At 33.5% G+C, this 12,953-nt stretch overlaps 1 protein-coding gene across 2 annotated transcripts in view; it reads right to left on the reverse strand.

The window, feature by feature from the left end:
• ERBB4 (erb-b2 receptor tyrosine kinase 4) overlaps nucleotides 1-12,953 on the reverse strand; it is a 1,117,451-nt gene that overhangs the window by 264,881 nt on the left and 839,617 nt on the right. For both annotated transcript variants that reach the window (XM_061187123.1, XM_061187117.1), the window contains exons 15-16: nucleotides 7,679-7,833; nucleotides 450-524 (exon numbers count right to left, since the gene is read on the reverse strand). In XM_061187123.1, coding sequence (XP_061043106.1) covers nucleotides 450-524; nucleotides 7,679-7,833 — 230 coding nt within the window. The remainder of the gene's footprint in view (nucleotides 1-449; nucleotides 525-7,678; nucleotides 7,834-12,953) is intronic.

The following is a 12,953-nucleotide window of genomic DNA, read 5'->3' on the forward strand; positions in this document are numbered from 1 at the left end:
TTCTACACTGCCTTTAGTCTATGGTAATTCTTAAGCCTAGGGAATATACCAACCAGTTCAAAATAACATAAAATCAGAAATTGAATCAAGTAAAAAACACCTTACAAAAATAGATCAACTTCTGCAAATTACACTCTTAAAAATATTTTTTGCAATCATCTACATAATTAAGAACATAAAGACTATTAAAGCTCTAGATTAATATTTAAAATATTGTTTAAATTGTACAAAATTAAAAAACAACGATATTACTAATTTGGATTCTACAATCATAATGAATAAAGGAAGAAGAGGTAAGAAATGTGGCTTGAAAAGTAAAGGGTTATATGCCTCTTTCAAAACTCCCTGATTTAACATACTATAAATTTCACCCAACTGGTTAGTACTTTTTTATCCGTGATAACTGGGAAAGGATTTGAGTGACAAAATGGAAACATGGTAGATGTTACCTAGCATGTTGTGGTAAAGTGGAATGGCCCGTCCAAAGGTAGTAAATGCAGTCATGACTAGTGGGACCGCTACACCTGCAGGCAATTACAGAACAGAAAACATCATTCTCCATTCACAGTGGCATGCACACACATGCACCAGTGCTCACACATGGAGCCTTGGAGGAAGAACATGGGAAGCAAGCACACCAAGTACCTATCCATCAGGCCGATGCAGTCTTCAATACTTGAGCCTATGCACCTGCAGAAGATCCAAATTTTAAAAATACAAGGAAAGAAAAATTAGTCATTTTTAAAAATAATATATAAGACAAATACCAATTGTGTCAAACTCTTAATTATAGTTATTAGACAATTTTTGAATATCATGAATTTAAAGCTAGTGAGAAGGTTACTATACTTGATGGATACCCAGAAATAAATTGTAAATACTACACAAATGGAATGCAAAGAAACAAGTCCACAGTAAAGGAAATTGTACTCTGTTTCTGTGGATAATTTCCAAGCACATATTGCTCATTTCTAATACTTTAAATTCATTTGAATCATTTGTGATATTATGTCTTGATGAATAACTTGATATTTCAATGGCTATAATTGGTTTCATGTACACAGTTTCTTCTAAAAGGCTTTAAGCTGAAGTAAAAAACAAAATCAATAAAAAAGAAAACATGAGCTATTCAATATAATATAATAACCTGATGCTTAACACTCATTATTAAAGATTGATTTTAGCAGAAAATTAGTTAACGTGCTTTAACGTTATTCTCATGGATACTTTACACAATCACATTATTCCATGCCTTGGTTGTGACTGTCTTTAAAACATACTTATCTTTAAACATGAATTCATTTAACAAGCAAATTAATTGGTTTCACAATACTGCAGTTTATCTTGATACTTGCTTTTAAAAAAGCAGTGCCATAACAGTGAAGTGAAAACAGGTTTTTAAACTGCCATAATATTTAACTCAAACAATAAAAAATAAATAAATACTCCCCAAGGAAATGAATAAATTGAGACTCAGGTAAGCAAAGAATCCACAGAGGTTAACATTTAAGTAAAATTATATAAGTACACAGAATTCTGATTTTGAAGTATTATAGAAATATTATTTCTTCCATCTGCCAATAAATTTGAATTGTATTTCTTTCCTTTTTCTCTCATTAAAGACATACAGCTCCAGTGCATTATCAAGATTCCTTGTACAGCTATGATTTATTGAACTAATTCTTCTGGTAATATTTTTTCCAAATTCTAATTTCTAAAACTGAAAAAGAAGTTGAAGTTAAAATCATTATGTAATAAAGTAATAAGGTGCTCATGTATAAGGCCAGACTGTCCATTATATCTTTAGAAAACTCTGTAACACATAAATAAATATGACTATGTATAATAATAATTAAGTCACTGTTTTCCTCCTTCATCAGTATCAGTTATAATATTCCTACTAGGTGGAAAATTATTTTTCTTTTGAGGATTGGCTTTGAGTGGCTTAGAAAAAAAATTAATGTACAGAAATACAGAAATACATGAAATATACTGTGAAAAATTCTTTCAAAAAAAAGCAAATAATAAATAAAAATTAAAATAAAAATATAGAGCACATAGCATTGAATTGGTTCCAAAATTCATAAACAAAACCATTTCTAAAAATAAAAAAACAATTAGTATAAAAGTTTGCAAATTGTCTTATATGGTTTTCTTCTATTCCAAAGGACTTATTTTTTTCTAGTTTCCAATTATACCTTCTTCAAAATGTTTTTTAAAAATACAGTAGTGCCATTTTCATAAAATTAATAGTCTACTTCTTACTTCCAAATGATAATCTGAAAGCTATGGTTAGTTTGTAATCTGTATTTACTATAACCTTTGAAAGATAAAAATATTTGAAAGTAAGCTTTAACTTGAGGGGAAAGTTAAAGAGTGAATAATGAAAGATCTTCATTCAGCCATTAAAAAAAAAAAAACAAAACTGTGTCACATGCCTGCTAAGTGTTCCTACTATTCTAGGAGCTGGGGGAGAAAAAAGATGAATTAGACACTTTTCCTATTCTTAATGAGCTCAAACTTTAACGAAGGAGACAGATGCATAAACATATGTGTATTGTACAATATGATAAATGTAATGAGGAACACGAACGAGTGACTTAGAGTGTGGAGGAGGGACACACAGTTTCAGAAGGTTGTGGTCACGCTCGGAGAAGTTAGAAAACTGAAGTTCAGAGTTCAGAGTCCTGATAACCAGGATTGGGGTGGCAATAATTTCTAAGGGGTAAGAAACAGCAGGAGCAAAATCATCAATCTGAGGAAGGGTAGAGAGTATATGAACAGCTACAAATAATTCTGAATAGTTAGAGAACAACATAGGCAACAGGGAGAAGGAAAAAAAGAAGCTAGATCATTAGAAAGGAACCAGAACTTGAAGACTGTCTGCTTAGGAACAAACTTAATGGGAAACCACTGCAGGGTTTTAAAGAAGTTGTGAAATTGCTAGATTTGTGTTATACATTGATCTCTTTGCCCACTGAAGGCTAGTCAGCTGGGAGCCAGACAGATTCCTTTGGCACAGAGACTGTTTTAGTCTCTGTAAGAGATGATGAAGGATTAAACTAGGGAAACGGTAACTAGGATAGAGTTACCTTAAATCCACCTAGAGTTGGATTTAAGGAATACCTTGAAACGTATGCGGAAAAAAAACAAAACGAAACAGTAGTTGGTGGCTGATTTGATGATGGAAGGGGAAAGATCAGAGGAGCTAAAGATGACTCATACTTCTAACTTTGAGAATAGTGGTACCATCAGTGAGAGAATGCAAGAGGAGGAACGCCTTCCTCTGTGTGTGTGTGTTCCGGAAGCAGGGTTGATAGTTTCAGTCTTAGGTATCTAAAGTTTAGTGTGGTTTTCCTACATCCAGGTAGAAATGTTCCTCAGCATCCGGAAAGATGAGTCTGGTGGAGGGGAGGGTGTGGGGGGAGGAGAGGGAAGCAGGAGGCACAGGTACAATGCTCCAGTTTTGAAACATCATACAGGAGAAGGCTGAAATCATGTAAGTGGATGTGATGGCTGAAGAAGGATCTATAAAGTGAGAAAAGCAGAGACTGAGACTGAAACTCAAGGAACTCCAATAATTAGTAAATGACATAAGATGAGCTCATACACCAGAAACATAGGAAAATATGTTTGAGTAAAATCAATTAATTGCAGTGTCATGGAAGCCGAATCATGAAAAAACTTCAGGAAATGGATGACCATCGATCGTTGTCAAGTGCAAGAGAGGTCTAGTAAAAGAACTACTAAGAATATGTTAGTTGTCATAGTCAAGGTCACTAGAATTTAGGTTGCTGTGAGTTGAGAAGCAAATTGCAAATAAGAGAATAGAAGCAAAGGAAAAGGGAGGAGCTACTGAGGGGATGGGGTGTGAGGCCAAGAAAGTTTGCCTAGGAGATTTTGTAGGATATTTGAGATTTAAAGGTATTTATAAGTTGAGGATAAAAGAAGAATGGAAGACAGAATAAGAGTGTGGTACCATTTTTTCTAAATACAAATCACTGTGTATTTAAAGATGTATATTCTATTTCAACTCTTTGTACTTTATATAAGCAAATAATTAGCACATGCAATTTATGTAGATTCAGGAAAATCAAAGAATAATCGAAACGTTAAACTTTTGAAGAGTCAAAATCCCAAATAAGAGACTGAATAAGGATGTGAAATAATACAATTCTCTAGATAATTAGTGTTCTAAAGTAGAAACTTTACAGAAAGTTCAGAAAGAGAAACTGTAACATGTTAATATAATATATTAAAAAAACCTGGAATTCCAAATATTGAGCTGTGTTTAACATTTGCTTGTACTTACTGATTTCTAAACACCTTGATATACCCATACAAGTAACATAGTTGAGATATTTTGACAAAATCTTCTCTAAATTTTGAAATTAAAATGGAAAAATATTTTAAAATTTCATTACAGAAGTTATCGACAATAATTCCACAAGCAGCCCTTCTTTTGTTCTCTCCATCAATGGAAATTCTTTCATTACATACATTTAAAAATATAAAAAGAATTGATAAGAAAAATATTAAGGCATATAGAAAATTTAATAGTATCAAATCATGATTCTAATATTACTAAAAACTTTTAATGAATTTTTAAAAGATGCCCTATTAAAAATAAATATCCCAGCTCACGTCTCCAAACAAAAATTAAATTGACATTCATCATGGACGCAAGTGATATTAGTAAAGAAACTATAATCTTTGCCCTTACGACTACTCAGCTGCATACTAAATTTAGTTTACAAGTCCTCTTTTAAAATTTCTATCTTGCTAATTTCAAATATGAATATCATTTCTAAGTTTTAAATTCTTGCTAATCATTTCAAAATACAGAGGGATCTCTGATGAAAGGATATAAATTGTAAGAATAAAAATTCACTGGACTGTGACCTCCTAGTGATCAAGAGCTGTGTCTTGCTTATTTCTGAACTTAGCTATCACTGTATCTGATACACAACAGGTGTTCAATATAACAAAGTTGAAGAATGAATGAAATGAGAAAGGCTGCTAAAATAAAAGTTCTCTAGTCAAGGCAAGAAGAGACAATGTTATTTTTTTTTTCCTCTAGGAATATTAGTGAGACTCTCCTAATAGGTACTAGCTAAATGGATCACCTATTTTAAAAACATCTAAAGAACTTATTAGAGCCAATACATTTAATGTACTTTTAGAGTAGTAAAAGGGCTTTTAAGGTATTACATGATAATTTTACTTTCAGATGATCATTAAACAGTATTCAAAGTAAGAACTTCCTTCTGAAAAATGATTTGAAAGACTATTTCCATTAACTTGGTTCCTGAATTATCCAGCTGACATAATATTGGCATATAAAAGAAAAGCTGTTTTCCAAAGTGGAGTTGGCCTGGTGAGCTCACACTTACTGATAGGTCATTTATTACATGCGTTTAGGAATAAAAATAGTCACTTGTTCCATCATCCCTACTGCCCCTATGATCTTCCTAGGGAAAGATTCTATCTCTACACGCTCAATTTGAAAGGAAGGGACTGAATGCATAGAGCACCTCATTGCTTCATTAAAAGGATCTCAAAGCACAGTGTTGCACTGCAGTAGTGTACAGAGGAGGGCTTAAGCATTTAGAAATGCCCAAATCCTAAATTCCATTCTGGGGCTGAGACCACAGAACTCTTAGGAAGTGAGTGAACCTGGACAATACGGATGCTGTTAGAAAAAGGATGGCAGGAAGATCAATGAAAACAAAGACAAGAAACCATCAGGATTAAGTCATTACAGAATCCATGTACCTTAGAAGATGCCAGGGAGAACACTAGTCAAATTCTGTCTCACCATCATTCTGCAGCAGTGAATTTAAAGTCATCATTTTATTTACTAGGGTTCCCGAGTGATCTGGTCAGATTTGTTTCCTGTTACACCTTCATCTTCCCTTTTGGTTGGCACCCAACTTTTGTTACTGTGGTAAATTGATCTATTCATTGTCCCTCCTTCTACTTTCCCCCCACTATATATCTTTTCTTTTATTATATAATCATGATTTAAAAGGACTGAGAGGAAGACACACCAGCCACACATCCAGACTATGTACGGCTCTGTGATCTCACTTTCATTTCCCTAATGGCTTTGTTGTAATTAGATTTGCAAAAACAGCAAAAGGTCTCATTTTGAATGGCAACAGCTGTTGACATCAACATTACATTGAATAACATTTGTTTAATTTTAGATGCAAAACAACAAAACCCTCTTGTGGATGATTATTTTAGCAGGCAACGTTTTCCCTTTCTGTTGCTGACTCTTCTGCCCCAGCAATACCAGTATCTTCATGAAATACCCATAACTGAAGTGTGCCCAAAACTCGCCAGGGGAGCAGCTTATTCTTTCTAATTTCCTTGAAGCAGAGTGTCTATGTGACTATTTCAGTATCCTCAAACCAGGGAGGTGGCATTAGCTCTTCCAAGCTGAATTTGAGTTTGAATGGCAGCATATTACTTTATCTTTTGAGGATCTGCCACTTCACAGAGTGACTTAAGCTGATTTCTTGACCTGCAGGAAATTGTAGCAGCATCTGCAAATTGATGTCCTCTTGGCAGAAAATGATGTTGCTTGCTTAACTTCTTCAATATCCCCTAACAGCCAGCCCTTACTCTGGCAGAAAATCTCTTTATGGAATCTCATACTTTCCTGCCAGATCTAAAGTACCCAAGATGATTCTCCACAAGTGTCTCTGTGTGTTTGTACGTGTGTGTGCACATGTGTGTGGGCACTCACAATGGAGAAGAGGTTTTTTGGACAGAAGGAGGATAGAGCATGTGAAACTGCCCTTGATTCTAAATTTATTCCCCTTCTACAGGAAAGAAAAGGAAAAGTCCTTATTAAAAGAGATTTGCTGTCTTTTAAAGAAATAGTTGTTGGGATTTGTTAGATGAAGTGACATTATTTCTTTTAGAGTTCAGTGCTTTTCTTCTTTCTGTAATATGTCTTTGTTACTCAACTGTTATCAGTATCAAAAGTAGTCTAATTATTATTCATTTTACAATGCATCCTTTTGAAAAGTAGAAATATGTGTACCCATCTTTGAATTGTCCTATATCGGTTGAAGAAACATTAGGTTATAGGTTAACCTATAATAGAATCACTTTCACAAAATGTACTTGCATTTTTATTAAAATACATATCACTAGGTTCCTTTTTTTGTTTGTTTTACCATCACTGCTTTTGCTTATATTTTGCTGAAGGAGTAATACAAGGCAGCATTTATCAAAAAGAGATCTTCACTTTAAGGTGATTGTAACAACAAAGAAACAGAAACAGAAAATCTCTGTTAAAGATTTATTAAGAGTGAATCTCAAAAGTACAATTACTTGTCTTTTCTGATATCTTTAATCCTCAGTAAAATTTGGAAGAATTTCTACACTCCATACAAAGTATACCTGATACCAGCTTCATGAAGGTGTCAATAGAAGTTACAGGAAAATGTTAAACAGAAATATTTTAGAGGGTATAAATTTGATTCCATAAAGCATTCTTATAGAAAGGAGTTCTCTTAAAATCAACACATTATATAAAGATGAATAGAATTTTGCATGAGAATATTATATATTCAGTAGACTGCGTCAGGGATAAAATGCATGTATGCACCTCTTGATTAGCAATACGCACATGATTAAGTTTTTGACCAGTAAAGTTGCTTACCCTTGGGTGCAGTTTGGATGGCATGGGTGGCACTCCCGATCCTGATCAGCATACTTGAAAATGAAACTGTTTGCCCCCTGTAAGCCATCTGGACATTTTTCCACACAGTTCGGGCCATCCTTAAAATGGGAGCACTTTGTACAGTTGTCAGGTCCCTGAAGTGTGAAACAAAAGTGGAGGAAGAAAAATGGGTGCCATTTCCTCTGGAATGTATTCATCTGGTTTAGTTACTGAGACTTCAGTGGGTGGCCAATCTTCCTCTAGAGAACTGAAGAGCATTTTCAGAAATACAAATGGGGATGCTGCTATTGTAGCTTTTTGATCAGCAAAATTGTCCAGTGATTTTTCTAGAAGGACATCAGCATTTTCTTTCTGTCATTTATTCCTAGTGAGATTACAGTGCAACTATATTTGGTAACAACACATTATTCCTAGAAATATTTTATCACAATCACTGGGAATATGTGAAAATTCTTACTAAGTAGTTAATGAAAATAAGGAAATGATAGGAATTAGGTAACACTGAATTTCATATACAAGTGAGATGTAAACTTTTCTTTGGTAGTACCATGACTATTTGAACAATGAATTTAAAAATCTTCTATAGTTGAATTATCAGGAATTAGGTAGTTTAGGCAAATAAAGGTTAATTTCTAAGTTACTCTCCAACTCATATCAGCTTATGATAATGCTAAAAATCATATCATGTCTATTAATAGGGATTTTAGCAAATAACAGTACAATACTGAGAGAACAATAAAGGCACAATCTGATGAGCAAAAATCAAAAACTTGTACATACAAAAGAAAATTATATGGAGAAAGTTACTCAAAAATGAAGGTGATATAAACATGAGCATGATAAATCTAAATAAAACTAACTCACTTCATATATTTATGTTTATAATTTATAATATCTGTCTAATATGTATAATTATAGTAAGCAGTAATGTGTAAATATATTTAAATGTCATAACAAAAGTAAAAATCTTAAATTCATATTAAACATCTAAAAATTGTACCAAAAAAATGATTTGGATTTGGTGCTGGGGATAATAAGCATGCAAGAAATGATTAGTACATTCTCAAATCAAATTGAGAACATTTTGGTGAAAAATACTATTTCCTTAAAAGATGCCCATATATTTACACATTCAGGTGTTTTAAATAATGATATTACCTACTCAAAATTTACTTTTAGTTCTCCTTTTTGAACATCATATTGTCTTAGGATTCCTCTTCTCTTTGACTACTTCTTGGAACTTGTTACCTTGACTCTTTTCTCCCCAAAATCTGCTTATATCCACATAGTTTAACAATTATGACAGTTCACATTGAACATAATTTAGATAAATAAGATATACTAAGTATAGAGGGAAATATTTAATATTATTAAGTTTATAATTATAAACAATGTGTATTTGGGAGATGAGCAAGCAAACATTTTACAGAGCTATTTATTAGACAGGGTGCGTGGGGATCAGTCTATTCATGGGAGTGTGTTACATCTCTCTATGGATGTTAATCCAAAAGTAGCCAGACATTGCAAGTGGTGATATAAGGCATCAGGAAATCAAGAAATATAATACTTTAAAATTTAAAGATAAAGGCAGCTAAGGAAGAATAGTAGTACAAAGAAGAAAGGGTAATCAGGAAGAGATTTCTGGAAATCCTGAGACTGGTGAGGTTCAATCAAGCACCTATCTTACTATTTTGAAGTGAGATTTAGATTATCTATCTATTATCTGTCTATCTATCTATCTATACAGTTATAGGTATATCTAAATCTCATACTTTTAAATCTCATATATATATTTGTTTATGTATATAAACATATGTGTATATATATATGTATGTACACATATATGTGTGTATATATATACTTATTTATTCTGTGAAAGAGAATCCCTATTCAACCCGAAGAGTTTGCTGCTGGCAACTTATTTCCTACCAAAAAAGAACACTTCACATGTTTCCAATTTTAACACCTGCTCATGGGTACTTAGGCACATAATACTGTCTATCATACAAAATCATTTACTGTGCAAGTATGCTCAGTGGTATGACATTGTACAAGACATGAGACATACTGATGTCTTCTTTCAGAACACAAGAATAAAACTTACTGTGAGTAAATTAGGCAGTGGTAGTCAGAATTAGGAATTATTTTTCTATAAAATACTTCTAATGTAAAATAATGTCCAGGTAAAATCAGAAGATGTAAAAAATTTACGAAATTAAAATTAAATTCACATTTAATCTTTAGGCAGACTTCAATAGGATAAATTTTTTTGTGCTTCCCTGTTTTTAAAGCATCTCTTAACTATTTAATTGTATTATCATGATATGAAATCGAATGTCCTGAGCTGACATAACTAAAAGATGTCCTGACAAATCTCGAAAGAAATGAAATGTCTGATTCTCTATCTCATTTCCATAATAAAGAGATTTAAAGAAATACATGTTGTCTAATACTTACTCTTTTATCATTATATTCCCAAAGCTTTTAAGAACCTAGGTACAGCGAATGAACTGATAAATGCAACAAAGAAAAGAGAGACGAAGGCAACATTCTTCCTTATCTCTGATTTTAAGCCACCTTTGGACCCAGTAATCTAGACAGAAAACTAAAGGATAGGCTAAATCCTGAGAGAAACATTTCATTTTTTTTTCTCAGTGACAATTGATGTTTTTCTCTGGTAGCTGCTGTAAGAGACAAAGCCACTATTCACCAGTATCCAATTCTCTTCCACTTCCAGCCTCACAGAATATGGAAATTCCCATCCACTAGAGGGGAGGTGTGTGTCTCGCTTTGGACAATGAAATTCAGTAAAAGCAATTTATGAGACTGCCAGTGCTAAACTCTCCAGCCTTCTCTTTCCCGGCTGCCATGATGTGGGGATCCCATGTAGATGTAGAGATGCCATAACTTCAAAGCATCCTGGAATGCCAGACCACCACAGGGAGGGGGGGGGCTGCCTTAGAAAGTTCCCCAGATCTGCAGTGCACTTTACATGAAAAAGATTTAAACATTTTTCTGTAAACTACTGCAATATGGAGGTTATTTGTTGTGGCAACACAAGCTCTATTAACCTGGATTTAACAGCTATTTTAGCTTTAACAAAAATTGTGTTTCAAAAATCAGTTTCCCTCCCTCCCAAAAAATCAGTTCCCTTCTCCTATCCCCTCCCTTCTCTTGCTGCCTCTGTGGCTTATATTTTGGTCTCCTTTGACTTTGTCTGATGTCCTTTTCTTTTGCTCTTACATTCCCTCCCTTATCTTTCTTGATAGGACTATACAGGAATAGTGAAAGTGAGTCAGAAAAGATAAAATTGTAAAGAAAGAAAAGATAGAAAAGAAAAGAAAAAAAAAAAGAAAAGAAAAAGAGAAAAGAATAAAGTAAAGAAGACCAAGTGCAGACAGATGAGGATATAAAAGCAGAGGCTTGCTTTATTTCAAATCCACCCCTCTCAAGATTATCCTGAATGTCTGTCACATTTAAATAGGATAATACCATCCATTTTACAGATGTATATTCCCAGAAAGCATTTTATCCTTATTACTTTATGGACATTGTTGCCTAGAGAAAAAAAAGTGAAATGAAAAGAGTGTGAAATTTGGAGTCAGAACTTCTATAGTTGAGTCCCAGCTCCACATCTTACTGATTTGCTGACTTTTGGAGTAACTTTCTAATCATTATCATGGGTTCAATTTCTTTATATTTTAAATGGAGAATGTGATAGTATGCTTCAGATGTAATAGTGTTTGACAAATATAAATATTTATCAATTCTTATCATTAGGGAAACATTAACAGTTCAAGAAAATGAGATTTCAGCAGAATAAATCATAAGACAGGTGTGGGAATTCCAGTTAGCTTTATGACTTCTTCCTCTATCTCATCACTATATCAGTCTCATGAAGAAGTTTCCTGAACCTCTTGGGTATCCTAAGTGATATATGCCAGTTACTTGGCACACAAAACCACTTCTGTCTTTAGTTTTGATAAACAACATGTAGACCCAGAAACAGGCATACACCTAATATAAATTGTAAAGGCTGAAAACAAGCAACCCCCTAGAGGGAGCAAAGTTTGGGCTATTGCTTGAGCTCAGTCCTGGCAGTTTTCAGATACCATAACCTAAAAGACACTGTGCTCTTACCTGCTTAGCATTTTAATAAGGCTTACTGATCAAGTCAGTTTTCTTGATTTCATGCTCTGATCTTCCACAATGAGTGGTTCAACTTTACTGAGTTTTTTCTACTTTTGACTTATTGCCTTCTCTAATCTCTAGACATACTCATTCACAATTTTAGCACTGAATAGTGATTTTAAGTATATGGCCCAACAATGCTGTCCTTACAGAATTAAAATGTGTTCCCTAAAAACCTGTTTTTTCATTCTTTCTTGGTTATCAAGTAATTTTGAAAATTGCAAGAATATTAACTTTTAGGGCTTTTTAATGTGTATTTTTATAAAGTGTCTCAATTCTTTTAAGGAACAAAGGAATGATCAAATAGACTGTAAAAACAAAGAAATCAATAAGCTAGTTATTTACTAGCATACTTTTATACCATAGGAGGCAGCATAAGGAACTGAAAAAGACGGGACTACTCTTGCGGTTTGCCTTGTTCAAAGGAGATGGCCAAATTCTTGGTTATTGTAATTGTACATTTTCAAAGTCTCTTTCTCTGTACATTTTTTTTCATTCTATGATGTGCTAGTTTTTAGAGAAGTCTCATAGAGAGAGACAGCTCAACTTCCTTTAACAAACCCATTATGGAATTTTACTTTCCTGTGTGTCCTGACATTCTTTACAGAATCCACATTTCTCATGCTGCAGATTAATTGTATTTTAAATGACTATCCTTAGTGGAAAAAGAAAATAGCTGCATATGCCCTTAGCATACTTACTTGGAGATCATTACATATTAAATTGTCTTTTAGACTTTGGTTTTTCAGGCCAAATCACACCACTTCTTTTTCTCAGAGGTCTGGTTTTCCAAGCTTAATCATCCTTGTGGTAGTCCTCTGAACTGTCCAAGTTTTCCACATCCTTCTTTAGATGAAGTTCCAGAACAGCTCATTGGGGCCTAATGGAAGTTTGGAGGGCTCAATGATAATTTTTTTCTAAGCTAATTAAGTGCTGAATAAGCACTCTGGTAGAAAAATTAATACTATTTAAATTTCAAATGAATTCTTATGGAGCAGTGTTGAGCTCTTGGCTACACCCAAATGTTGGTCCCCAAGTTTTTTACTGAATGATGACTCAATAC

Source organism: Eubalaena glacialis, chromosome 1, assembly GCF_028564815.1.
Source record: "Eubalaena glacialis isolate mEubGla1 chromosome 1, mEubGla1.1.hap2.+ XY, whole genome shotgun sequence".
Lineage (NCBI taxonomy): Eukaryota > Metazoa > Chordata > Mammalia > Artiodactyla > Balaenidae > Eubalaena > Eubalaena glacialis.